The 25,312-nt window shown below is 38.6% G+C and overlaps 1 protein-coding gene across 2 annotated transcripts in view; it reads left to right on the forward strand.

Moving 5' to 3' along the window:
* Nucleotides 1–24,242, forward strand: part of MEGF10 (multiple EGF like domains 10) — a 73,632-nt gene extending 49,390 nt beyond the window's left edge. The window contains exons 10-25 of one of the 2 annotated variants that reach the window (XM_072141654.1): nucleotides 3,074–3,248; nucleotides 4,610–4,730; nucleotides 5,221–5,384; nucleotides 5,885–5,987; nucleotides 11,339–11,485; nucleotides 11,586–11,720; nucleotides 11,849–11,977; nucleotides 13,152–13,280; nucleotides 13,705–13,833; nucleotides 14,192–14,320; nucleotides 15,998–16,234; nucleotides 18,321–18,448; nucleotides 19,309–19,432; nucleotides 20,493–20,699; nucleotides 21,165–21,193; nucleotides 23,569–23,713. In XM_072141654.1, coding sequence (XP_071997755.1) covers nucleotides 3,074–3,248; nucleotides 4,610–4,730; nucleotides 5,221–5,384; nucleotides 5,885–5,987; nucleotides 11,339–11,485; nucleotides 11,586–11,720; nucleotides 11,849–11,977; nucleotides 13,152–13,280; nucleotides 13,705–13,833; nucleotides 14,192–14,320; nucleotides 15,998–16,234; nucleotides 18,321–18,448; nucleotides 19,309–19,432; nucleotides 20,493–20,699; nucleotides 21,165–21,193; nucleotides 23,569–23,580 — 2,098 coding nt within the window. In that variant the 3' untranslated portion in view covers nucleotides 23,581–23,713. Of the gene's footprint in view, nucleotides 1–3,073; nucleotides 3,249–4,609; nucleotides 4,731–5,220; nucleotides 5,385–5,884; nucleotides 5,988–11,338; nucleotides 11,486–11,585; nucleotides 11,721–11,848; nucleotides 11,978–13,151; nucleotides 13,281–13,704; nucleotides 13,834–14,191; nucleotides 14,321–15,997; nucleotides 16,235–18,320; nucleotides 18,449–19,308; nucleotides 19,433–20,492; nucleotides 20,700–21,164; nucleotides 21,194–23,568 lie in introns of both variants that reach the window. The other variant, XM_072141643.1, reaches the window with a different exon arrangement.
* Nucleotides 24,243–25,312: the final 1,070 nt, after the last annotated feature.

The raw sequence follows: 25,312 nt of genomic DNA on the forward strand, positions 1-25,312 counted from the left end.
ATATATTATCATGGGTTTTTGTGTCAGACGTTCATATTCCTGGAATACCCCTTTAATAAAGACCATGCGCCAGTTTTGATGGCTCTGGTGCCCTCTGCACACTCCACAGGGAAACTGCACATAGTGACCAACTGTTGAAAATGTTAACCACGATTAAAGCAAAATTGAGCAAACACCAAAGTCCAGCTATGTAAAAAAAAATCACGTGAATATGAACAAATCTAGAAAAAGAGACTTCCACTAATCCTGCTGGTCATTCCCAGTTTGCTCATGTATGTTTTGTGTAAGATCTGGTACATACAATAGAATCTTTGATTTGGCTTGTACAGATATTTATATAAAGTGGGGAAAAAGTATTTAGTAATCCACCAATTGTTCAAATTTTCCCACTTAAATAAGATAAATGAAACCTGTAATTGACATGAGACAAACTGAGAAAACAAATCTACAAAATCACATTGTCTGATTTTTTAAGAATTTATTTGCAAATTATGGTGGAAAATAAGTATTTGGTCAATTACAAAAGTTAATCTCAATACTTTTTATATATTCTTTGTTGCTGGTATATTGGCTCATATCCACTAAAGCAGTGATGTTTTGGGGCCAGCCCATGTCCTCCAGTATATGACACCTCTGGGGGGGTGTCATAAAGGTGAGTACAAAACATTTTTTTAGACCCGGGTATAAGCGGAGTTTGTTTTTTTTTCAGCACATTTTTTGTACTCAATATATACTGTACTTATTTTCCAGCATGATTTGCAGATCAATTCTTTAAAAATCAGACAATGTGATTTTCTGGATTTGTTTTCTCATTTTGTCTCTCATAGTTGATCTACCTATAATGCCAATTACAGGCCTCTCATCTTTTTAAGTGGGGGAACTTGCACAATTGGTGGCTGACTACCTTTTCCCCTGTACATATTTATAGGTCACAATACAGAGCATTCTCTGTAAAAAAAAAAAAAAAAACTTATATCAAGGGACTATAACTGCTTACTCTGTGTAATCACTCATGTCATTCACTTTTCATTACTTTACCTCCCATTCAGCATGTTAATTCCACAGAGGCCCAAAGGAGACTCACAGTCTGAGGATCCTCATAAAACAATCTGTACTTTGACAAGACATTTGATTTGGTTCTTAGACCTGCCCTTATAGTGAGTGGGAGGATTGGCCCAGAGAAGGGGGCACAAGTGTCCTATTGTACTTCATGTGTTAGCCGCTTCTTACTACACAGCTGACCATGTCAGTTTGTTATGTAGCAGCAGCTGCCGTTTGAGGAGTCTCTATGGGGCTGCTGTTTCAGGTAGAGACAGATGGCCTCCTAGCCAGGTAATGGATGTATGGCTGGAGCCTGTAAAAGCAAAGGTCACTGCAGAAATTTGTTTCCTTGCCATGTGCTCAACAGAAGATAAACTCATTAGTGCAAAAATACTACTACTTAATCCTCATCATTGAATGTTCACAGTGACCCATGAATTTAATTCAATGGGAAGTGAGAAGTGTTGAGTGGACCCGAACTGCTAAGTTCAGGTCCGTACCAAACTTAACGGTTTCAGGTCCCCAAACTCAGACCCAAACTTTTGACTGAGCCCAAACTTTCTCGGGTCTGCTCATCATTAGAAGTGAGTTTTGTAACAATTATTAACTAAAACCATACTTACATCTTTAAATAGTAGTAGCAATATCCATATGTACATAATACAATTACCACAAGCTACCCAAAGAAATGCCCCAGTCACTACATCCCTATAAAACATGCCACAGTTGTTGTGGCCAGTGTCATGGATAAGGTTATGGGGGCAATATTAACTACATCCCTATAAAATGTAATGTAGTCACAGGATAAATTGCCACATCTTAATCTGACTACTTTAACACCCACTGTCACAAAATCATTCCAACTTCCCAGAATAAATGAGGCAGCAGCTCAAGCATTCATCCTGAAGCTGAAATCATTCTATATACACTGCAAGAGATGGCTGAGAGCTGTACTTAGACCCATAGACAGTGAATAGAGAGGCTCTGAAGAAACGGCGAAGCACAAGTCTTCTGATTGGTGGGATTATTAACAAATAGGCCTCAACCAATCAGAATTTTATCCCCTATCATATTAGAAGTTCGGACACTTGGATTAACTTTTAATTCAGGGAAAATAAAATGTGCTGTGGGGTGTCGGCAAGTACTGAAACTCTTCCCTCTAATAAGAATGCATATAAGCTTGGTCAGGGAGAATTGGGGGTTAGAAGGATTAGCAGGTTATCTCATGTGTACGGACAGTCGTAGGCTTAGCAGCCCTATAATGAGGTGTACTGTGTCATTATGGTTGAAGATTCCTCCTGCTTAAGAAGAGTTCAGAGAAAATCCAAACACGCCACAGTTGTTGTGGCCAGTGTCATGGATGAGGTTATGGGGGCATTATTAAGGTCTCTGACAACCCCTTAAAAAAATCGTATGTGGCCGTTGTCTCGGGCTGTAGTCACTCCGGTCCATGCCCCTGTATGTTTACAGGGGCATGGAAGCTGTGGCCATCCATGCCCACCCGTCCCCATATTTCAGCGCATGATACAGTGTTGGGAAAAGGGACAGGTGGACGTGGCTGGCTACCTTGGCTGGCCGAAAGCTGAACTCAATGCAGCTTCCCTGCCCTTCCCTGTAAGCAATCAGGGGCACGGACCAGAGAGCCAGCAGCATGGGATGCCAGGAGCAACCACGGAGGTAAGGAAATGTTTATTTAAGCAGCCCCTTTGGCCACATATGATTTTATTTAAGGTCTCGGCCAACCCCATTAAACTATTTTATATTGTGTGTGGCAATGTTTTTAATTACTTTTCTTGTCTTGTTTGTGATTGAAATCAGCTTATTACTTAATAAATAGATTACAACCTTTTGTTTGTGGAATTATATTTTAAAAAGAGACTACAGTATGTCAATGCCGTAAGAGTGTCTGTTCTGTTTCCTCCCCACTTTTGTCCTAAAACAGAGTTGGGGAAAATGAGTATACTGTGCCCTTGGTGTCAAATTCAGCCTCAGCTTCATTTGTTGACTTGTCTCTTTCATCCTGTCTTCTCAGCTGTCATCCCATGTCTGGAGAATGTTCCTGTAAGCCAGGCTGGTCTGGACTCTACTGCAATGAGACTTGCTCTCCGGGCTTCTATGGCGAATCCTGTCAGCAGATCTGCAGCTGCCAAAATGGGGCAGACTGTGATAGCGTGACTGGAAAATGCATCTGTGCTCCGGGTTTTACGGTAAATCAAGATTTAAGCTGCTCTATTTCCTGCTCTCGTATGTTTTCAGCCTGGATTCTGTGAGATGTAAATGACTATAGGGTGTTACTTATGTGATTCATAAAACACTGAATAAGAGGACTCCGAATTGTGGTACAGTTACAAAGTACTTTATCTACATTCTTTTTTTTTTTTTTTGAAAAATTCTTTATTGAGGCCACAATGTATTATGCACAGTTACAAGAGTATGATTCAGGTATATAATGTGACAATGTAGTATAGCATACACTGGCCCCTTTTCCACATTTCTTCACATCTACATTCTTTATCGCCACAGTAGCTTTTTTTTTATTTATAAACCCAATAATTCTAGGCTACACCCCATTATTGTGGTAGACATGTTGTCTGTATACTTGAGGATATAATTAATTAGGGTGTCATTACGATGGAGTTTAATGTTAGTGAAACCTATAGATGACATCTGTGTCAGCTCATAATAATGGTAATGTTACAGCAGGCTTTCTAAGTTCCTCACTGTCAGGACTTGCATGGACTTGCAGATAAGCAGCTGTTTTACCCTGAACTGCATATGGATTATTGGAATATATAAAGACCAATCATCCGAAATTCGATTTATAGCCCTCTAGCATTCTGAAACACAGATTTCTCATAAAAAAAATTTTTTTTTATTTTTTAAAATTTCTCCTTACCCATCCCCCACTCTGGGATGAATGACAGTAATAGCTAGCTGCCATTAGGAACAATTCTTCCAAAGCGAATACAGGCAGTCCCCTACTTAAGAACAACCGACTTACAGACGACCTCTAGTTACATACGGACCTCTGGATGTTGGGAATTTACTGTACTTTAGCCCCAGGCTACACTAAACAGCTATAACAGTTATCAAAGGTGTCTGCAATGAAGCCTTATTGATAATCCTGGTTCTTATGACAACCCAACATTTTTAAAAGCCAATTGTCACATAGGCCAAAAAAAGTTTGGCGGGGGTTACAATTATAAAGTATACAGTTCTGACTTACATACAAATTCAACTTAAGAACAAACCTGCAGAACCTATCTTGTACGTAACCTGGGGACTGCCTGTGAATGGAGTTGAATATCGGGATATCAGCTCTCACGATAGAAGATCTTTGTTTTAGTGGTAACATTATTGCCATAAAGGCCACTGTGTATAACATAAGGCTGAATGGCACAAAAGGCATGTTCTTCAGTCATTGTATGAAAGCAAGATTGTTCTAGGGACTTGAGCAATTTAGGCTTTAAGTGTTTTATGCTTGTATTAGTGTTAATAGACTTCTAACAACTCCCTGTGTGTCATGAAATGATGTTGTTAATGATCTCATAAAACTTTGCTGTTCTAGGGTGGGGATTGCTCCATAGCTTGTCCAGCGGGTACACATGGGAGTAACTGCTCTTCCATATGTATGTGTAAGAATAATGCTGTATGCTCCCCAGTCGATGGTTCATGCACATGTAAAGCAGGTAAGATTGCTTGACATTTTCTAAAAGGTCACTGAATACCAAAATGTGTGTCTTGTCTTAACAGACTGAATAATTGGTGTTGATTAAAGAATTGCAGCATCCAGAAAACAGAATTATGTAGAAACAGTAAAGTTCTAAAACTTCACAATTCTATACATCTATATCTAATAGTAAAAAAAATGTCATTTCACCATTTGTCCACTCACATTCACTTCAAGTACATAGACATTTCTTACAATATTTTGCCTTCTTTACTTGAGTCTGCTGATTTAGTTGACCTATATTCTTTTAGACTGTTGGAAGTCGGAAGCTTCTTGACTTTTCAATGTGTTTCCAGAAAGTAGCAAACAGGAGTACCCAAAAACAAAACTCATACTCAGACCTAAAATCATAAAGATAGCAAAGAATAATCAGTACAAATTATAAATATGGAGGTTATCCAAGCATTTTGTATGTAAGATATTTAGATATGACAATTCTTTCTTCTCAGGTTGGTATGGAGTGGACTGTTCTATTAACTGCCCCAGAGGATCTTGGGGCTTGGGATGTAATTTTACTTGCCAGTGTCAAAATGGTGGAGCATGTAATGCATTGATTGGAACATGTACCTGCTCACCTGGATGGAGGGGGGTAAACTGTGAACTTCCATGCCAGGTAAAAAGAAGTCTTTGTATTTTCATTCTTTCAAAATATAAGTTACCTATACATTTTCACCCCAAAAATTTTTATGTAAATAAATTGAAATTTGTAACAGGTAAAATAAATCCTGCAAATAGTAGACTCTAATGGAGCAAAGCACTTAGCACTGACAATAATTAATAATATATATATATATCAACCCTTCACAATAACTACTTCTCCATTGTTGAGTCCCTCAGAGACTGAATTATGAAGTGTCTTAAAAGCTGGAATGACAAAATGTTGCCAGACTGTATTTATTGAATCTTGTGATAATTAGAGAAGAAGGAAGAATAGAAATAATGGGTTGTTATATTCTAGAGACCACATTACTTCAACATTGGTTATTTTGATATCTAGAGGATAAGTGGAAGCACATTTATGTTACATGCCAACAGTTACAAATTGGAAATATCACAAGAAAATCCAGTGTAATTTGTACATTTCTATAATTGTACATATTGTATTTTTTGAAGGATGGCACCTATGGAATGAATTGCACTGAACGCTGTGACTGCAGTCATGCTGATGGTTGTCACCCCGCCACGGGGTACTGTCGCTGTTTAGCAGGATGGGCAGGTATGTTGTATGTTTGTAGATAGAAAGAACTGTTACCAACAAAAATTATTATATTGAAGGGAATCAATTGTTAGAAAAAATAGCTTATCTCCTTCCAAGTATAGTGGCTCCAGGTCACATACCTGGCTCACAACTCCTGTTGCAGACGGTGAGGTTTCTTGTACATTGGTTGCTGCAAGTTGCTGGGAAAACTACAGTTTACAGCTCAAGCAACATAGCTTCCCCCCTCTTGTCCACCCTGGAGAACATACAAGTATTATGACCACATAGCATTTGAACAACTCTCAATGGAGAAGGCAACAACTTTTTGCTGTAAAGTTCTGTCATTCTATAACCCTTAGACATATCGAAACTAACTTGAATTGTTTATACTGAACCTATCTGAATTTTTTACTCACATGGGTATTAATGAAAACATGTAAATATGTTGAGTCCGTTGATAATAAAAGGCTCAGACTGACTGAATGCTATATTCCATCCATCCACACTATTCCAGAATAGTGGAATGGTGCTCAGACCATTTCAGTGGCCATTTTCTCAGTACTGCTCATGCCTTACCATGAGAGATGTGAATCATTCTAAAATACAGGCAGTCCCCGGGTTACATACAAGATAGGGTCTGGAGGTTTGTTCTTAAGTTGAATTTGTATTTAAGTCGAAACTGTATATTTTATAATGGAAGTTCTAGACAATTTTTTTTCTTTTGCCCCAGTGACAATTGGAGTTTCAAAATTTTTGGTGTAATTGGACCAAGAATTATCAATAAAGCTTCATTACAGACATCTTACAGCTGATCATTGCAGTCTGGGACTATAGTAAAGCATCCAGAGAGCTTCACCAAAGGTCACAGTGGGCAGAGGGGTCCGTCTGTAACTATGGGTTGTCTGTAAGTCGGGTGTCCTTAAGTAGGGGACCGCCTGTAAAAGCATGTTCAAAAACATTGGAGAAAAAACTATTTAATTACATTTTTTTACTGACTCTCTAGGAATACGACCTTCATCTCCTATCTTCATCAACCTTTAAAAAGTAATTTTACTTGTAACAGTTCAGTCAACAAGTTATGTATCTTTTGAAAAACTTTTATATTACTTTTATGATGAAGTAGAAAGAAAACGCGGGATTGCTTTAATGATATTAACTGTGCTTTACTAACCCCTTACCGACGTGTGACGTAGTACTTGCAGTATATTGCAGCAAACACCCACTGGTATCACCCGCGAATGTCGTTCTCCGCCGGCCTTAAAAAGCCCCCGGCATGTGGATGCCGCCATTTTGGCTGAGATTGTTGCTTCCCGTGACTTTATCCAGGAGCGGCAATCTGTTGTTATGGCATCCTTGTGTCACACAAAGACTTTCACTTTGCAGAAGTACATTCACCCTCAACACCTGTAGTTGAACCTGGGAAAGAGTGATGGAATAATGCTGTACATATTTGTAACATATTTTGGTAAAAGTTACTACTTATTAAAAAAAACTTTTATCAGAAAAATGACAAAAAAGTTTATTTTTTCACACTTATAGTCAATTATTGGCAAATTTTATAAAGGAAAAAAATGTTTAATTAACCCCCTAACAACCAGGCACGTTTCCTTTTTTTCCATTTCCATTTTTCACTCCCCTCCTTTCAAAAAACTATGACTTTTTATTTTCCTTTTAAAGAGTTGTGTGAGGGCTTGTTTTCTGTGTAACAAATTGCACTCCGTAGTGACAGTATTTAAAGGAAACCAACCTTTTAAAAAAACCTACAAATACTCACCTCTGCTTCACCTGATGTTGATCCCGGCAAAAAGAAATGCCAGGAAAAAAAAGTTATAATTAGCAGAATTGAGCACAGGGATATGTCCGGAATTAATGCTGCTAATGCTGCTAATTATGCACGCCCCACCATGCTGAGAGCATGGGAGAGGGAGGTGATGTCACGCGAGAGGTGTGAATCGATGGCCCTCGCGATACTTCACCTCCTTCTCCCAGTATGGGAGAGAAAGGTGCTGGGGCGTCCATAACTAGCAGCCCAGAGCTCCGAACATCTTATCCCCACACTGCATGCTGCTAATTATAAATTTCTTTTCTAGGTGTCAGGCTTAGCGGAGAATAAGAATTCATAAAATAATCTAGAAGTACTCATGATCAATGTCACATTTTGAGACATTTTTTAAAAATTATTAACTGTTGATGATCTTTATGCTGACCTTACCGTACAGATTTTACAAACTCCCTGTAAAAAAAAACAACCTCTTTAATCCACCTTGAATTGTCTTATTGTCTCTTATTAATGAGCTGAAGGCATCTTGTAGGTTTGTTGTGTTAGTTGGTGTCACATCCAAAAACCCACACTACTGGCCTGCCAGGAAAGAAAACATAAATGTCAATAAAATACAGTTGAAGATGTGAATATCTGCTTCAGCAGAGGATTTACATTACGGTCTGTTGGTTTCGAGCTTTATTAGAGCTGCGGCTCGAGTGGGAATGTTGATTACACAAGACAGTTACAATAGTGCAGCAAGCATAAAGACATGAGCACTTCTGAACAACTGGGTGAAGTTTTATCATGAGCTTTCAGTAATTGCCTAGCAACTTGTGCAGGCCATCAAAGACCTCTTTGTCCAAAGGCCTGGCAAAAAAAAAGAAAAAAAAAAACATTCCTTCACAAATCTCCTTATCGACATCTAAACAGACCAAAATGTGTCAGAAAACCAGTTTTGCTGTAGAAGCTTCACGACAAGCAACTTATTGTAGATAACATCCAAAGCATCAAGTCTCCTTCACACTGTATAGGTCATTCTGCAGGCGTGATACAAGGGGCTTCACACACTTTGTAACTTTGCCAAGTTTCTGTAACTTATGGAAGGTGAATATTTATCGACTTTCTTTTTCTACAAAAGCGCCCATCGTCTTTTCACTTGTCAGGCAGCTTTGATTGTTAAAGCGGAGCAGACACAATTAGATTCAAGATGCTTGCTGGGATGTAATCTGCACACAGAGCATTCACAGCAGAGTATGTTACTCCTCCTAGAAAGCCCCCATTTTACTTCTTGCTCCTCCGTAGGACTCAAATATAGCATCCATTAAAGCAGGTCTAAGCCATAATTAGGAGTTCTTGTTATTGGTTTGTTCTTGGCCAGAGATTAGTGGCTCGGTCAAGGATTTTCTTGTGTGCAGTTTTATAACACAAGAATAAGAGTTTAACAAAACCGAGGCCTATGAATGAGCTTCTCAGTGCAGCGTTCTGGAGCGGTCAAATGACGAGATTTCCTTTGTGGCCTCTATCATTTGTTATAGGATTAATATTAATCTGCTTTGGGCTCAGCAGAAATTAACCCCCTGGTTATACCCTGACATAAGAGACAATATTTTACTAAAATAAACTGTAAATTGTAGCATGAAAAGTCAAAATAATTTGATTGTATTGTAAAATTGTATTACTGATAATTCTGTATTTTGGTATTGCCATTGAATTTGTAGTTAGGTCGTTCTTAAAGAGTAGTTGTCATTTCAAATATGCTTTGTCAAAGCATAATTCAGGTTAATGTACAAAACTTTGTAATATATCTTATCAGAGGAAAATGTCTCAATCTAGTCTTATCAATCCTTTCTTTTCTGCTAAACTGCTTACTTTATTGCCAAGATCTGCCTACAGTAAATGAAAGAGTGGAGAGAGACACAGAACTCTTGGGGCAGATGCAAGTAACATATCTCTCTCACCACAGTATTATTTACAATAATAATACAGGCGGTCCCCTAATTAAGAACACCCGACTTACAGATGACCCCTAGTTACAAATAAATTAATTTACTGTACTTTAGCCCTAGGCTACTATAAACAGCTATAACAGTTATCAAATGTGTTTGCAGTTAAGATTTATTGTTAATCCTGATTATTATGACAATCCAACATTTTTAAAATCCAATTGTCACAGAGACCAAAAAAAAATCTGTCTGGGGTTACAATTATAAAGTATACAGTTCCCACTTAAATACAAATTCAACTTAAGAACAAACCTACAGAACCTATCTACGTAACCTGGGGACTGCCTGTACTCTGCAATATGAAGTACAGGCTGACATTGCTCTATGAACCTGTCACATAAAATAATTTAAAGCTTAGCTTTTATTAATCATTTCAGTAGTTATATAAGTTTATAAGTTATATAAGTTTATAAGTTTCACATTACTTGGCTCCCTGTCAGCAGCTTGTGGTGAGTCCCAGGGGTGGGGGAGGCAATTTCAGCCTGCATGTGCCTGTGTCAGTCTCCTTCCTCCACACAAGCAGCTCCCTTCCCACTCCCAACTTTCTGATATGTGTACTCTACCGGTGGAGAACAGGTAGAATGCATGAGGAGACAAAGGGACACATGGGCTGCAGATGCCTATCCCCAACAAATGCTGCTGGCATGGAGCAAGGTAATGTAATTTAACTTATATACTTAATTACTAAAATGATTCAGAATGCCAATAATGGCATTATTAAAGAGAACCTGTCACCAGGAGACCCATTTTTAGCATATAAAAAATGTATAAAAAATAGGTTTTACAGAAAAAAAGATATGTTATATTGTACCTTTTATAATCATCTGCTGTGTGACTAGGCAGTTGCCTTTTGGGAGGAGCTGGAAAGGAGCAGTTCCCCCCCACCCTTGGGAAACATGTTCAAACACCTTTTCAAATATATGAATAACTCCCCTCACTCGGGATTGGCTGTAGAGGAGCAGGGGGCGTCGCTAAGCCCAGTGATAGGTGTTTTCATATATTTGAAAAGGTCACATAGAGAATCTGTTCCCCAAGGGTGGGGGGGAACTGCTACTTTCCAGCTCCTCTTAAAAGGCAACTGAATAATCACACAGCAGATGCTAATGAAAGGTACAATATAACATATCTTTTTTTCTGTAAAACCTATTTTTAATACAAAAACACTTTGGCAGTGTATGTATTATGCTCTGTGGGGACTGGGGGAGTGCTAAAAATGGGTCTCCTGGTGACAGGATCCCTTTAAGTCAGCATAGGATATTGGAAACTGTCACCAGCTAAAAATGACATTCCTGGTAACAGGTTCGCTTTAAGGCTGTTGACCCTGATCTAAAACCTGAACCACAGTCCCCTATATGTGTATGCCATTTATACTAGTGACATCCTTTTATAGGGAAAAGTGGATATTATTTCTTACTATACCAGGGTTTGTGTGCCTGACTGTCCGATGTTTAGTGTGTATTGAATACAATTAACTTGACATGTTCTTTAGATCTGATACATTGTTTTGTCCTCAGTATTTATGAGTTAATATTAAATCAATTGTTATGGTTTGTAGTTCAAGCATTCTTGAGTAAGGATATTTTTATTTATCTTGGTTTTACAAGGTATGCGTTGTGACAGTGTCTGCTCTGGAGGACATTGGGGACCAAACTGCTCAAAGTCTTGTAACTGTATGAATGGGGCCTCTTGCTCCCCAGATGAGGGTATCTGTGAATGTGCACCAGGATACAGAGGGCCTACATGTCAAAGGAGTAAGTATAACATGTCTTATGTGTGTATTCCTATAATACTGAGAGTGGTTTATATCAGCACTCACAGAAAGGCTTTATGCCATGCTTTATGTATCTACAGTTTGCTCCCCTGGATTTTTTGGACATCGTTGTAGTCAAGCTTGTCCACAATGTGTCCACAGCAACGGTCCCTGCCACCATGTAACGGGCATGTGTGACTGCTTAGCTGGATTCATGGGCTCACTGTGCAATGAAGGTACATGCCTTTCACATTATTCCCTTGCATGGTATGGGAAATGATGGAGGAGGAGGCCAGCAGAATAGATTACATTTTTATGACATTTTCTTGAAACAACTAAACTCTTCTACTATTTTCCCTATTAGTTTGTCCCAACGGCCGCTATGGAAAGAATTGTGCTGGCATTTGTACATGTACCAACAATGGGACTTGTAACCCCATAGATGGTTCCTGCCAATGTTACCCTGGTTGGATTGGCAGCGATTGCTCCCAGCGTAAGTCTAGTTTGTTTATTTGTTTTATGTAGTGACTTTATTTTATGTGTTGCCGTGTTATATTTTTGCTTGTAAATGTCTTTTTCCAGGAAAGTTTAGATCATCGGAACACAGTATTTGTCCAATGTTGCTTCGGTAACAGGCTGAAATATCATGAAACTCATTTCATCACCCCAAAAACACAAAAACAGATTCTGTAATGAATTAGAAGCAATTAGCAAATGAGAGAAAACTAGGACACCATTGAGTTAGCCAGTTCTGTACATTTTAACTTATATGAGACTCGTGTTCCAAATAAGAAAATCTTAATAGACTTTATCAGTAAGAATTTCTGCCCACAAGGAAGGAAACCAACATGAAATGAAAGAGTTATGGTACCCAGCTAATAGCAGGAACTAGAAGGAGCAACATGTAGACAAAGGACTCCCATGTAAAATGATCCAATTCATGCAGAAAAAAAGAGGTCTTTCAGTCTCTTATGATATAAGCCATGGCTTTCACAGAAGAGGGCATGACCTAAAATGTTACATGGACATTCCAAGCATCCTTGGGCTTAAGAGCTTATAACAAGATGAATTACACATTGGCAAAGCGTGAACTTTATTCATAATTAATAGATATTAATTACATGATTGTCTCTAGTAAGTTCTTTTTCCTGAAACTGCAAATTTTATGGAATGCATCATAATACATTTCCATGATCTGTGTCTAAAGTATCTACTGATAATGTACTGGTGTTTGAGAGCAGGAGATGATAGAGGCACAGATGTTGTGCTCTGTGATATGTAAGGTTTTTGTTTTTGTCTCATACTTTTTATATTCTTTTTTCCATTTTATACAACAAGTGCACTGTTTTAATATGATCAGGCATCAATCATCATGAAAAAGATATATTACACAGTGTTGATCTTGAGATAATAGTGTAAGGCTGATATGCTTTGAAGCAGTAAATAGCAGAGGACTCCTAGGAGAGACAGTGAGAGTCCTGATTACCTTAGACACACAGTGATATACACTATACAGGATTTGAACCTGTCTTTATATATAAATATAGAATTTTAGGAATTATGCTATATTATTTCTTCATTTTTTTTATTAAATGTGACTAAGATCGAAAAATAACATTTTGGTAATTTAGAAGTTTAGAACTTATTTAAAATATTTTTCATTTTAGCATGCCCTCCTGGTCACTGGGGTCCAAATTGTATTCACACCTGTAACTGCCATAATGGAGCCTTCTGCAGTGCCTATGATGGAGAGTGCAAATGTTCTCCTGGATGGACTGGACTATACTGCACACAAAGTAAGATTTATAAATCTTAATTTTAATAATTTCACTATACTAAAGAAACATTAAAAGAATGCATAAAAACAAATCTAAGGTCAATGTGTACACCAATTCCTTACCATTCACTATAAAGTTGTGTGGTTTCAATGTGTTCTCTAGTATGTAACTGTCTTCGAGGAAGTAGATTATGCGTTAGTTGTAACCATGTCTATGCTTTAACACTTTTATATAATAATGACTGAAAGATTCCATTGAAACATTCAATACTATAGTAATTGTTTTCATTCACATGTAAAAATAATATGGAAACATAATAGTTCAAGAAAGACTGTAGTCCCACTACTATAGGAAGTATTACAGGAAAACATGGCCGCCAATAGTATTTTAACGGATTCTTTACTTTTTAACAACACGCTATTTTATTTCAACATTCCCTTAGGATGCCCACTAGGTTACTTTGGAAAGGAGTGTTCCCGAGTGTGCCAATGTCAGAATGGTGCAGACTGTGACCACATTACTGGACAGTGTACATGTCGCACAGGATTTATGGGAAAACACTGTGAACACAGTAAGTTCTGCCTTACACTTTTGGTCGCACACAAGTTCTCACTTTTGGTTACATATTAGGCCTTACTTACAAGTTAAGGACCCTGTCCCTTTTTTTCATGGATATTCCATAGACATTTATACTGCAAAAAAATGACACATGCATGGAATACTCAATAATGTAAGAACATTCTTGGGACTGTAAAATTAAGGATACCATGTATGTGTGGTCTGTTTTCATGGACTTCTACAGCATCTATCCATAAAGGCAAATAGTGACATTTTCATTGACAGATCAAGAACTGACACAGAGGCTTTTGTCTAAGGTGCATCATTATAGGTTATACTCTATAATGTATATTTTCTACGTTTCCCCTTAGAATGTCCAGCAGGTTCTTACGGATATGGATGCCGACAGGTTTGTGATTGTGTTAACAATTCTACATGTGACCACATTACTGGAACCTGTTACTGCAGCCCAGGCTGGAAAGGTACAAGGTGTGATCAAGGTGAGGCTTTTTATTTGGTGAACTCCTGAGAAATGTGTAAGCCATAATGCGATTTTCTTTTAATAAATATTATAGATAAACAGTGTCAGACATGTGTTAATTATTTATATATATATATATATATATATATATATATATATATATATATATATACACTCACCGGCCACTTTATTAGGTACACCTGTCCAACTGCTCGTTAACACTTAATTTCTAATCAGCCAATCACATGGCGGCAACTCAGTGCATTTAGGCATGTAGACATGGTCAAGACAATCTCCTGCAGTTCAAACCGAGCATCAGTATGGGGAAGAAAGGTGATTTGAGTGCCTTTGAACGTGGCATGGTTGTTGGTGCCAGAAGGGCTGGTCTGAGTATTTCAGAAACTGCTGATCTACTGGGATTTTCACGCACAAGCATCTCTAGGGTTTACAGAGAATGGTCCGAAAAAGAAAAAACATCCAGTGAGCGGCAGTTCTGTGGGCGGAAATGCCTTGTTGATGCCAGAGGTCATAGGAGAATGGGCAGACTGGTTCGAGCTGATAGAAAGGCAACAGTGACTAAAATCACCACCCGTTACAACCAAGGTAGGCAGAAGAGCATCTCTGAACGCACAGTACGTCGAACTTTGAGGCAGATGGGCTACAGCAGCAGAAGACCACACCGGGTGCCACTCCTTTCAGCTAAGAACAGGAAACTGAGGCTACAATTTGCACAAGCTCATCGAAATTGGACAGTAGAAGATTGGAAAAACGTTGCCTGGTCTGATGAGTCTCGATTTCTGCTGCGACATTTGGATGGTAGGGTCAGAATTTGGCGTCAACAACATGAAAGCATGGATCCATCCTGCCTTGTATCAACGGTTCTGGCTGGTGGTGGTGGTGTCATGGTGTGGGGAATGTTTTCTTGCCACTCTTTGGGCCCAATTGAGCATCGTTGCAACGCCACAGCCTACCTGAGTATTGTTGCTGACCATGTCCATCCCTTTATGACCACAATGTACCCAACATCTGATGGCTACTTTCAGCAGGATAATGCGCCATGTCATAAAGCTGGAATCATCTGAGACTGGTTTCTTGAACATGACAATGAGTTCACTGTACTCAAATGGCCTCCACAGTCACCAGATCTCAATCCAATAGAGCATCTTTGGGATGTGGTGGAACGGGAGATTCGCATCATGGATGTGCAGCCGACAAATCTGCGGCAACTGTGTGATGCCATCATGTCAATATGGAGCAAAATCTCTGAGGAATGCTTCCAGCACCTTGTTGAATCTATGCCACAAAGAATTGAGGCAGTTCTGAAGGCAAAAGGGGGTCCAACCCGTTACTAGCATGGTGTACCTAATATATATATATTAGTGGAATACATTTTAGTTTTCTGGTCCAAAAAGTTAAAGGGTTATTCTAATTAGATCAAAAGATTACTTTTATATTAGATTGCATTTGAATCTCATGAAAATGTTATTAATAGGAGAATCACAATAGACATAATATATGCAGACAATGTAATTATCTTTTCTGTACAGCGAAGCGTTTATATTATAAAATAACCATTTATTGTCTTCTGTATGATTTGTTAATTCATTGTCTCAGCTAATGTCTTCTCTTAGACAGTTCACCCTCTCACATCTATGTGTTTTAATTGATATTCTTTCTCACTGCTATTGCCTTCTAGCTGTAATGATAATTGTAGGGAACCTGAACAGCCTGACCCGCACAAGTGCTGCAATCCCTGCTGATACTTACCAGATTGGTGCTATCGCTGGCATCATTATCCTTGTCCTGGTTGTCCTCTTTCTGCTAGCCCTCTTTATCATCTATAGACAAAAACAGAAGGGCAAAGAGACAGCAATGCCATCTGTAAGCTACACCCCCACTGTCCGAGTCCTCAGCACAGATTATACCATTGCAGGTAATAGCTTACATTGAAAGTGCATGCTTTACTCTATATATGAAAGATTTCAGAGATTCTTGGATGGCTGTGCCTCAAATTTATTTTACTATTGATTTAAGCTGTCCCCGAACCTGCACATTTTCATATGTGAAAATTTGCCAACTGCATTTATTTCATATTTAATGTTAATTATTTATCTCCAGCTTTTTGGAATCTTTCGAGTTTTTCGTTGTACTTGAATATATTATATATGTAGTAAACAAACAGAAATGAAAAGTGGATTGTACAGGCGGTCCCCTACTTAAGAACACTCGACTTATATACGACCCCTAGTTACAAACGGAGCTCTGAATATTGGTAATTTATTGTACTTTAGTCCTAGGCTACAATGATCAGCTGTAACAGTTATCACTGGTGTCTGTAATGAAGATTTATTGTTAATCCTGGTTATTATGACAATCCATCATTTTTAAAATCCAATTATCACAGAGACCAAAAAAGTTCAGCTGGGATTACAAGATAAAATATACAGTTCCGACTTACATACAAATTCAACTTAAGAACAATCCTACAGGCCCTATCTTGTATGTATCCCGGGGACTGCCTGTACTGTCAAAAAATTGCAAATGCTACAAATTTCAGACATTTTGAAGACATAAAACTGATGGTCTCCAAATGAGCCTGAATTATCTGCCCCAGGCTGCAAGTTGGAGGGGCTCTATTTCCGATGTGGGTTATTTTTTGATGCAACAAGGAAACACAAATAATGGTAGCAGGGTTATAGCCCCAAGCTCTGACTAAAGACTATGGCGGGATGTATCATTGCAGTTACATCAGTTTTCTATCTTCAAAATGACTCAAATTCTCGCATATGTCAATTTAGGCCTAATTTGGGACAATTTGCAACATTTTAGACCAAAAGTTACAAATCCACTCCCGACGTTAACATCTTTTATGCCAAAATGCACCAAAAGATATCCTAAGTATCCAATGATATATATGCGTATGTGGGGTGCCATAGGGGTTTCATGCAGAAAAGCCTTAAAGGGGTATTCTCATCTGGGCACTCACATTCTGTTCCATTAATCTAACATATATAAACATTTCTTAAATTAGATGTTGTTAAAAAAAATGTTCCTGTGTGAAGATAATTTCTCATAAAATTAGTCATATGGTCCCTTAGAAACGAGATTGTGTCCCTGGATACGGCCACCTCTGCTGGAGGGATTGCCCAAAGAAACAAAAGGTTTTTGTATATGAAATGTCTGGGAGTTACTGCAGGTCCTACAGCCGCTCTGTGGTAATCCAGGAGGTCATGCAGGTCTCAATAGTACATGTCTGGCCACTGCTGCCAAAATGTGATGTGGTCGTATCCGAGGAAGCTATCTCGTTTCTAAGGGACAGAATAACTACATTTATGAGAAATTATCTTCACACAGGAACATTTTTTTTAATAACATCCAATTGAAGAAATGTTGATATATGGCAGATTAATGAAACTGAATGTGAATGCCCAGACGAGAATACCCCTTTAAAGGAAACCTACCACTTGTAGTGGCAGGTTTCCGATGGCAATACCGAGCACCAGCTCAGGGTGAGCTGGTGCCGGAGCTTATTTTAGTTAGTGTTTTAAACCGCGGTATCGCGGTTTAAAACACTTTTTAAACTTTATAGCCGGCGCAGGCAGGACGCGCTCGGCGCTTACCGTGCGCGCGGCTACATAGGAAGTAAATGAGAGCCGCGCGCATGGTAAGCGCCGAGCGCGTACCTCCATGCGCCGGCTATAAAGTTTAAAAAGTGTTTTAAACCGCAATACCGCGGTTTAAAACACTAACTAAAATAAGCTCCGGCACCAGCTCACCCTGAGCTGGTGCTCGGTATTGCCATCGGAAACCTGCCACTACAAGTGGTAGGTTTCCTTTAAGTTATGCCTTCTGTTATAACTACTATAACTATAAAAATTAGTGAAACAGTCGGTATCTTTTTTTTCTACGATAGATAACCAATACGTACAAAAAGTATTGCACAGTAGTGGAACTGGCGTAAAGGATTGAGAGCAACAGAAATTCTGATTTCTAACTATGAGCATTTTTCTTTCACACAGATACTCTCCCACATAATAATGGAGGAAATCCCAACAGCCAGTACTTCTCCAACCCAAGTTACCACACACTGAGTCAGTGCACGTCAGGACCTCATCTCAACAATGTGAACAGAATGGTAGTTCCTAAGGTAAGACATCACATAAGAACTAATATACATATCTACAACAAAAGCAAATCTTACCTGCTAATTACTACTACTAAATAAGACTTTCTTCATATGTATTTCCTATCTTAGCTATTACTTACATAGGAAGATTATACATAAATGATAAACATACAATTCCACCCTCTTGTTTGGTGGCCACGTTCTGTTTGCATTTTCTGCAATGTCTATTGATGATCAAATTGATCTACAGCAAACTGGTCACAATGATAAAATACCTGCCACTCTACAGAAGTAGTGGATTCTTCTAAGTGATTTCCAAACTATTCCATCTCCAGTTGTAGTATTTAATTCCCCTAGCAGGGTCTTCATATTAGAGGACTGAGGTCTAGCAAGAAATCCTTGGCTCCTTGTAAAATATGTGAACGGGCCTACCATTTAATATGTGACAATATCATATTTACCATGTAAGATCCGGACTTTGATTTGCACATAGACACAACTATAGGTCATTTTTATGCATATATCCAATCCTCTAACTTTAACTCTCCTCATTCTCCATTTATATATTACTACCGGTAGAAGTAGAGAAAACTATTCCTCAAAGGACTTTTGTATCAATAAATCAATAAAAGCATTTAATTATTTGATATATCTCTATCAGAAGTTCTTCATGATAAAGCAATAACACTAAGTGGAGTTGTAGAAAAATAGAACTATTGATCTTATTGACTTATTGACTGACATCATCATGTATTAATTATGTGTTAGGATGACAGCCCTTGTCCTACACTTGCGTTTTAGTCGATGGAGTACATATTAGAAGAGTAGAGCAACTGGTATGGAATAAAATATTGTTTTTCCCTTTTCTATTTTTTGTTTAGTCAAAGAGTAGCCAGCTCTTTGTTAACCTCAAGGGTTTGGATCCTGGAAAGAGATCACACACTATTGATTACACAGGAACTCTGCCAGCAGACTGGAAGCAAGGAGGATATCTTTCTGAGCATGGTAATAGAAATATACAAGAAACACAGCTTTATATCATGCAGATCTAGCACATTGGGGCACATTTACTCACCCAGTCCCTGCGCGATCCCCGAGGTGCGTTCAACAAAATCATGCGCCCAAGATCCTGCATGTGTCGCTTCCCCGCTTCTCTGCCGGAGTTCACCTTCTTCTTCCCCCCGGTGTATGTGAGTGCATGACTTGTGACAGAATTTGAATTTTAAATAAGGCGCTCAGTCTGAATCAGTCGGGTTGTCTGACGGCCACGCCCCCTGATTTGTGTCTCATGAAAGTCGTCACGATTGCGCCAAAATCCGATTGAGTGCGCCAAAAACTTCTGTTAAATGCGGCACAAAATGGAAATAATTGGGAAGCCCGACAGAAATGCGGTCCGCGGACCCTTATTAAATGTGCCCCGTAGATTTTGCTTATGTTCTGGTACCCTGTGCTGGTGGCTGCCACTAAGCCTTCTAACAGTGTGTGTTCTAGGTGTTGGACCGCCTCTGATGTAATATTGATGACCTGACCTGTAGCGCATCAATATCTAAATGAGGGGAAACCATCTCAATTTGCATTTGTAGACTTTGCCAGCATTAAATATGAGTATTTTTTAAATTTCTATGCAGCTGGGTTCAGCCTTTGGTGTAGCATGTTGTGTTATAGTTATGTTGTGATAGAATTAGTTAGAGCCCAAAATTTATGGTAAAAGCCACATGACATATGAACCTAATGATATGTGATATATGATGTATACACATGATGGTAATTAATACCTAGTGAAAGGTCTTCCAATAAGTATCACTACATCCTTACATTGTTCTCCGCCTATGACTTACTCAAATGAATCTAATACTCTTACATGTGCAAATTGCGTAGAAAAATATTATGCTGACGGGAATATGGTAATGTGCTTTCAAAACTTAACATTAAGGTAAAATAACATGTAAGTCTTATGAAATACAACTATCTGATACTTGCAGGGAGATTTATATCTATTGAACCACTTAACAAACTATTTATTAAGCATAGTCATGTGGACCTTTGTGGTTTATGACTTTTCCAGGTCTCCTGAAGAGTTCTGCATATAGCATAAGCAGCTGTTCTTTGAGCAGTACAGAAAACCCTTATGCAACTATTAAGGATCCTCCAGTTCTTCTACCAAAACACACTGAATGTGGATATGTGGAGATGAAGTCACCAGCGCGCAGAGACTCTGCATATGCAGAGATAAGTAACACCAGCCTGGCCACCAAGAATGTGTATGAAGTCGGTAAGTGGCCCTTTACGTCTTTTCTGTTCCTTTACATACTTTTCTATCCTTTTAAATGGAAGGAATAATGCCATCTTATTTATGGAGATGCAGAGCTGAACAGATTTATTTATAATTTGTGGGAAAATATTTGACTTGTAATTTTTTTAAATTTTGGTTATTAGTTATTTTAGGCTTAGGAGTCCAAATAGACAGGGTCTTACTATCTCCAAATACAAGGAATACTGTCAATCATTATATGACCAGTGGACACCTAAACCTATGTACAATAGGAATTTAGAGGAATGATTTACTGAGTCTTCTCCTACCACAAAACTATATATCAATCTCCAGCTCCCTTTAACATGAAATTATGATGTTTTAGTGATCCTCATGTTTGCTGTTTCATACAATAAATGAGTGTTTTAAGGGTTGAAAGGCAAGCATTACTTTAGATAGTTACATTGTTGTTGCTTTTTATTGCAGCACATTATTTTTCAAGGCCACCTAAAATGGTAAGGCATTTTTGGATGAATTTTTTTTAGTGTGCATGAATGATTATCTGGAATTTTTTCTTTTTTTGTGCTATAATTGTTTTTATCTACAAGCTACATCTTATTTCTGAAATTGCACACACACTGTATGTGCAAGTGATTGATCTGTGCTTAGACTGGCATTAATCCAGTGTGTGCAGTCAACATGACTGCAAGAGACTATATAGTAGATCAGAGAGCAATGTACATTATTCTTTCTTAGATTAGAAAGACCTCTTACTACATTATGTATTATACTCAGACTAGGCCATGTAATCTGTAACCAACCCAAACCAGTTGGTTTCTTGCTCTGTTCACTGTTCAATCCATGGGAGCTGATACTTGTAGGGGGTCAAGTGTCCCATCAATCTGGTATTGGTGGTCTGAACTGAGAATAAGCCATAAATAGATTGCATGTAACATCCCTGTGATGACCAATACATTTTTGCTTTTGCCATAATAGCTATAAATGCATACATCCCTGGTTATTAGCTGAAAAATACATTTTATTAATTGTATGTACCTAAAGATCACTTCCATATTTACCTATTGAGAAATTCCCTTTCATTAGTTCAGTATTGTATTATTTTATATTAATAATCCTTCACCCATCATCAATATCAGATACTTGCAACAACTTGTCAAGAGACAAACTATGTGTTATAAAAAGTGAATATTTAAGACATGACTTGTTAACTACTAGTGATCTGATTTTGACCCCATGTCTCACCATTAAAATAAAGCAAATGTTTTCGGTGTGACTAACTGTAAAACTATGCATGTCACCCTTAGCCCTAGACTACCTAATCTCACGATCACATACCATGTAACGGAAATAAACTTTACTAATGGACATCTACCACCAGGATAAAATACTGTATGCAAATGAACCTGAGGAGCTACAGTCTCCATTAATACCTATGTAGCCTGGAGCCCCTCAGGCTCATTTGCATACAGTCCTTCATCCTGGTGGTAGATGCCCTTTAAGAAATTCTCAGGTTATAGAGGTCTTGGCAGTTTTGATACACTCTTTCTGCTTTCTGCCTGGCTATAGTATTCTGGGAGCACTATTTTCTAACAGAAGATCTTATCAATTTCTGCTCTGCTTGTCTTTCCCTATCTACTATAGCCAGAAATAGAGCAGAAAGACATAAAACTTACTGTTCAGAGATATGTAAACAAACAGAGGGAGAGAAGCAATAAACCAATAGCCTGACTGAAAGCCTGAATAGCCTATCAACAGAAAGATAAAAACTGCTACTAATGGCCACTTTGCAGCCTATTTCTTTACAATGAAAGCAGAAATTCTTAACATGGTACAGTAACGTCAACAGAGGAGCAGCATGTTGAGGGCCTAGGAGACACAAATGGCTCACAAACCAGTGATTCAAAACCACTGCCCTATTCTGTTTCCTGTTCTAGAAATAAGTTTCATACCTGAAAATACAGTGCATAAGAATATCTGATATTTATACATCCATTGGATTTTCAATCAAGTTTAAAAAACCAAAAATATAGTAGAAACTGCTGCTTTCACGTGAGTGCCGTGGCCTATCATTGGCCTCAGTAGTGATGTTTGTAGGTACCGTATATACTCGAGTATAAACCGACTCAAGTATAAGCCGAGGTTTAATTAATTAATTTTAATTTTACACAAAAAACTGGGAAAACCTGTTGACTCAAGTATAAGGCGAGGGTGGGAAATGCAGTAGTAACATCCCCCCAATATATAGCCCGCCAACCCCTGTAGAATATAGCCTGACAGCCCCTGTAGTATGTAGCCTGCCTGCCCCCCCCCCCCCAGTATATAGCCTGCCAGCCCCCATAATATATATAAGAGAATCTATGGGGGGCATCGGAAAGGTGAGTACAGTGTTAATTTTTTTTTTTTATAGACTCCAGTATAAGACAAGTTAGGGTTTTTCAGCACAAATTTGGTGCTTGTCACCCTTAGCCCTAGACTACCTAATCTCATGATCACATACCATGTGAAGGAAATATACTTTGTTAATCGTCATCTACCACCAGAATGAAATACTGTATGCAAATGAACCTGAGGGGCTCCAGTCTCCATTAACACCTATGTAGCCTGGTAGATGCCCTTTAAGAAATTCTACTTAGTGCACAGATTATAGAGGTCTTAGCAGTTTTGATACAGTTTTGGACTGAGACCAGTAAGGGAGAGCTGTAGAGCTGGGGACACCGGGGATTTATTGTTTATTGTGATTACATACATAATGGATAATACTCTAAATGGTTCTCATGATGACATCTGGAAAAATCTGGAAAAATGTATTCCTATATGAGCTAGTCTATGTGTGAATTAATTATGGTAATATGTTTAATTATTTCCTTAGAACCCACTGTAAGTCTCGCCCAAGGAGGATTCAACGGCACCTGTAAAGCTGGCCAAGATCTCTATGACCTTCCAAAGAACAGTCACATTCCATGTCATTATGACCTTCTTCCCGTCCGGGACAGCACTTCATCTACTAAGAATGAGGCAACCAGTGAATGATGGAAGTGATCAATCAAAGCCCTGAATACGAAGACTGACGCCTGCTGAACTGTATGCTTCAGTTCACCAGACTGATGCTCAGGGAGACTACTGTCTTCTGCGTGAAAAGACTGTATCAGCAAAGCTGAAAACATTGTTTGCTGAGGAAAGGACATCTGTAAAGACCCAATGGATGAAGTGGCAGAAACACTGAATTGACCATTTCCAAGGGCTCACCAATGTACTATATAGCAATAGAGAATATCCCACTCTTTGAAATACACACCACTAACAACTCCTACAGACACCAGCTGGAGGACTTCCATTCCATTGATCCTTATTGATGAGTTCTACTTTCCTGATGGCAAATTGACATTTTAGAGACTGTCCTTTGATTTGCACTGACCTGGCTGTGTCATAGCGGCCAGTCAGTGTTTGTATAATAGTACTGTGCATTAGTATGTTAGGGAAATTGTATGGGTATGACACAAATATGAATGCAGATTTGAAAACCACATGTAAAACCACTACATAAGCAGGGGTTTAGTCTGTGGCTGTGTATGTGTGTACATATGTATGAACTCTGCCCTAAGGAGATGTCTACAACATTTTATTAATGTATGGTAGTCCAATATGGGCTTTATTTATACTTGTTTTAGTGAACCCTTTACAAACTTAGCTTGATGCTTCAATATAAAAGATTGCTAGTGAATTTCAGTCCTACGTTGGCTTCACTTCGCTTCTGCCAGGAATTAGGAAAAAACTGATGACAAAAGAGAATAACTGAGTACAGTTGAATGTGAGATAAGCCTGTAGCACCTCGGAACAGCCCCTGCATAGCAGGAGGAGGCAACTGCTTCCAGCTCCAACCACTGTGAAGTGAACAGCAGATACTCAACAAATGATCAGTTGTGATCCTATGCCTCCAAAAAAGTTGGTGAAAAACTCTTCAAATCTTTCTGATTATGTGGAATGATTTAACTACAGATAAATTCCACATGGCTTTTCTCATACATTAAGGTTCCTTTCATATGGCCAAAATTGTGACCGTGATAAATTGCGCCAGACCATGGCCACAATAGAAGTCTTTGGCACCCGGTCACGTTGAGGTGAGCCGGGTGGCTTTCAATAGAGAGGGGAGAGGTGAGGAGTGCTCAATTTCCCTCCCTTCTCTACACGGTCTTGTGCTACAGCCCGAGTGAGGCCTGAGGCTCTTAGTATGTGTAATTATTACATGTTGGCAGGTATTGTTTTTAGGTTTGTGTTATCTTTCTGTCTATAGCATAGGCCATCAATGTGTAATGTGTGAAGGTCGTACCCTCCCAGCCCCTTAATCCATCTGCAAAATACAGTGAACAGGGTCTAACTGCAGTAGCATGCAAAAGCAGTATTTGATTTTTAGCAGATTGTTCATTTATGGAAGGTGCAAAGAGTAATGTATGATTGCATACAGAAGAAAATACCTTCTAGGAAGTCTTTTTGTGGACCAGGATTCTACATATAAATATAGCTTGTAATTTTAGGATTATTGGTAGAATCCACAAAATTGCAGCTTCTATTCTGGGTAATTACTTGGTAAACATCAACAGCACATTATGAGAAGA

Source organism: Engystomops pustulosus, chromosome 1, assembly GCF_040894005.1.
Source record: "Engystomops pustulosus chromosome 1, aEngPut4.maternal, whole genome shotgun sequence".
NCBI classification, from domain to species: Eukaryota; Metazoa; Chordata; class Amphibia; order Anura; family Leptodactylidae; genus Engystomops; species Engystomops pustulosus.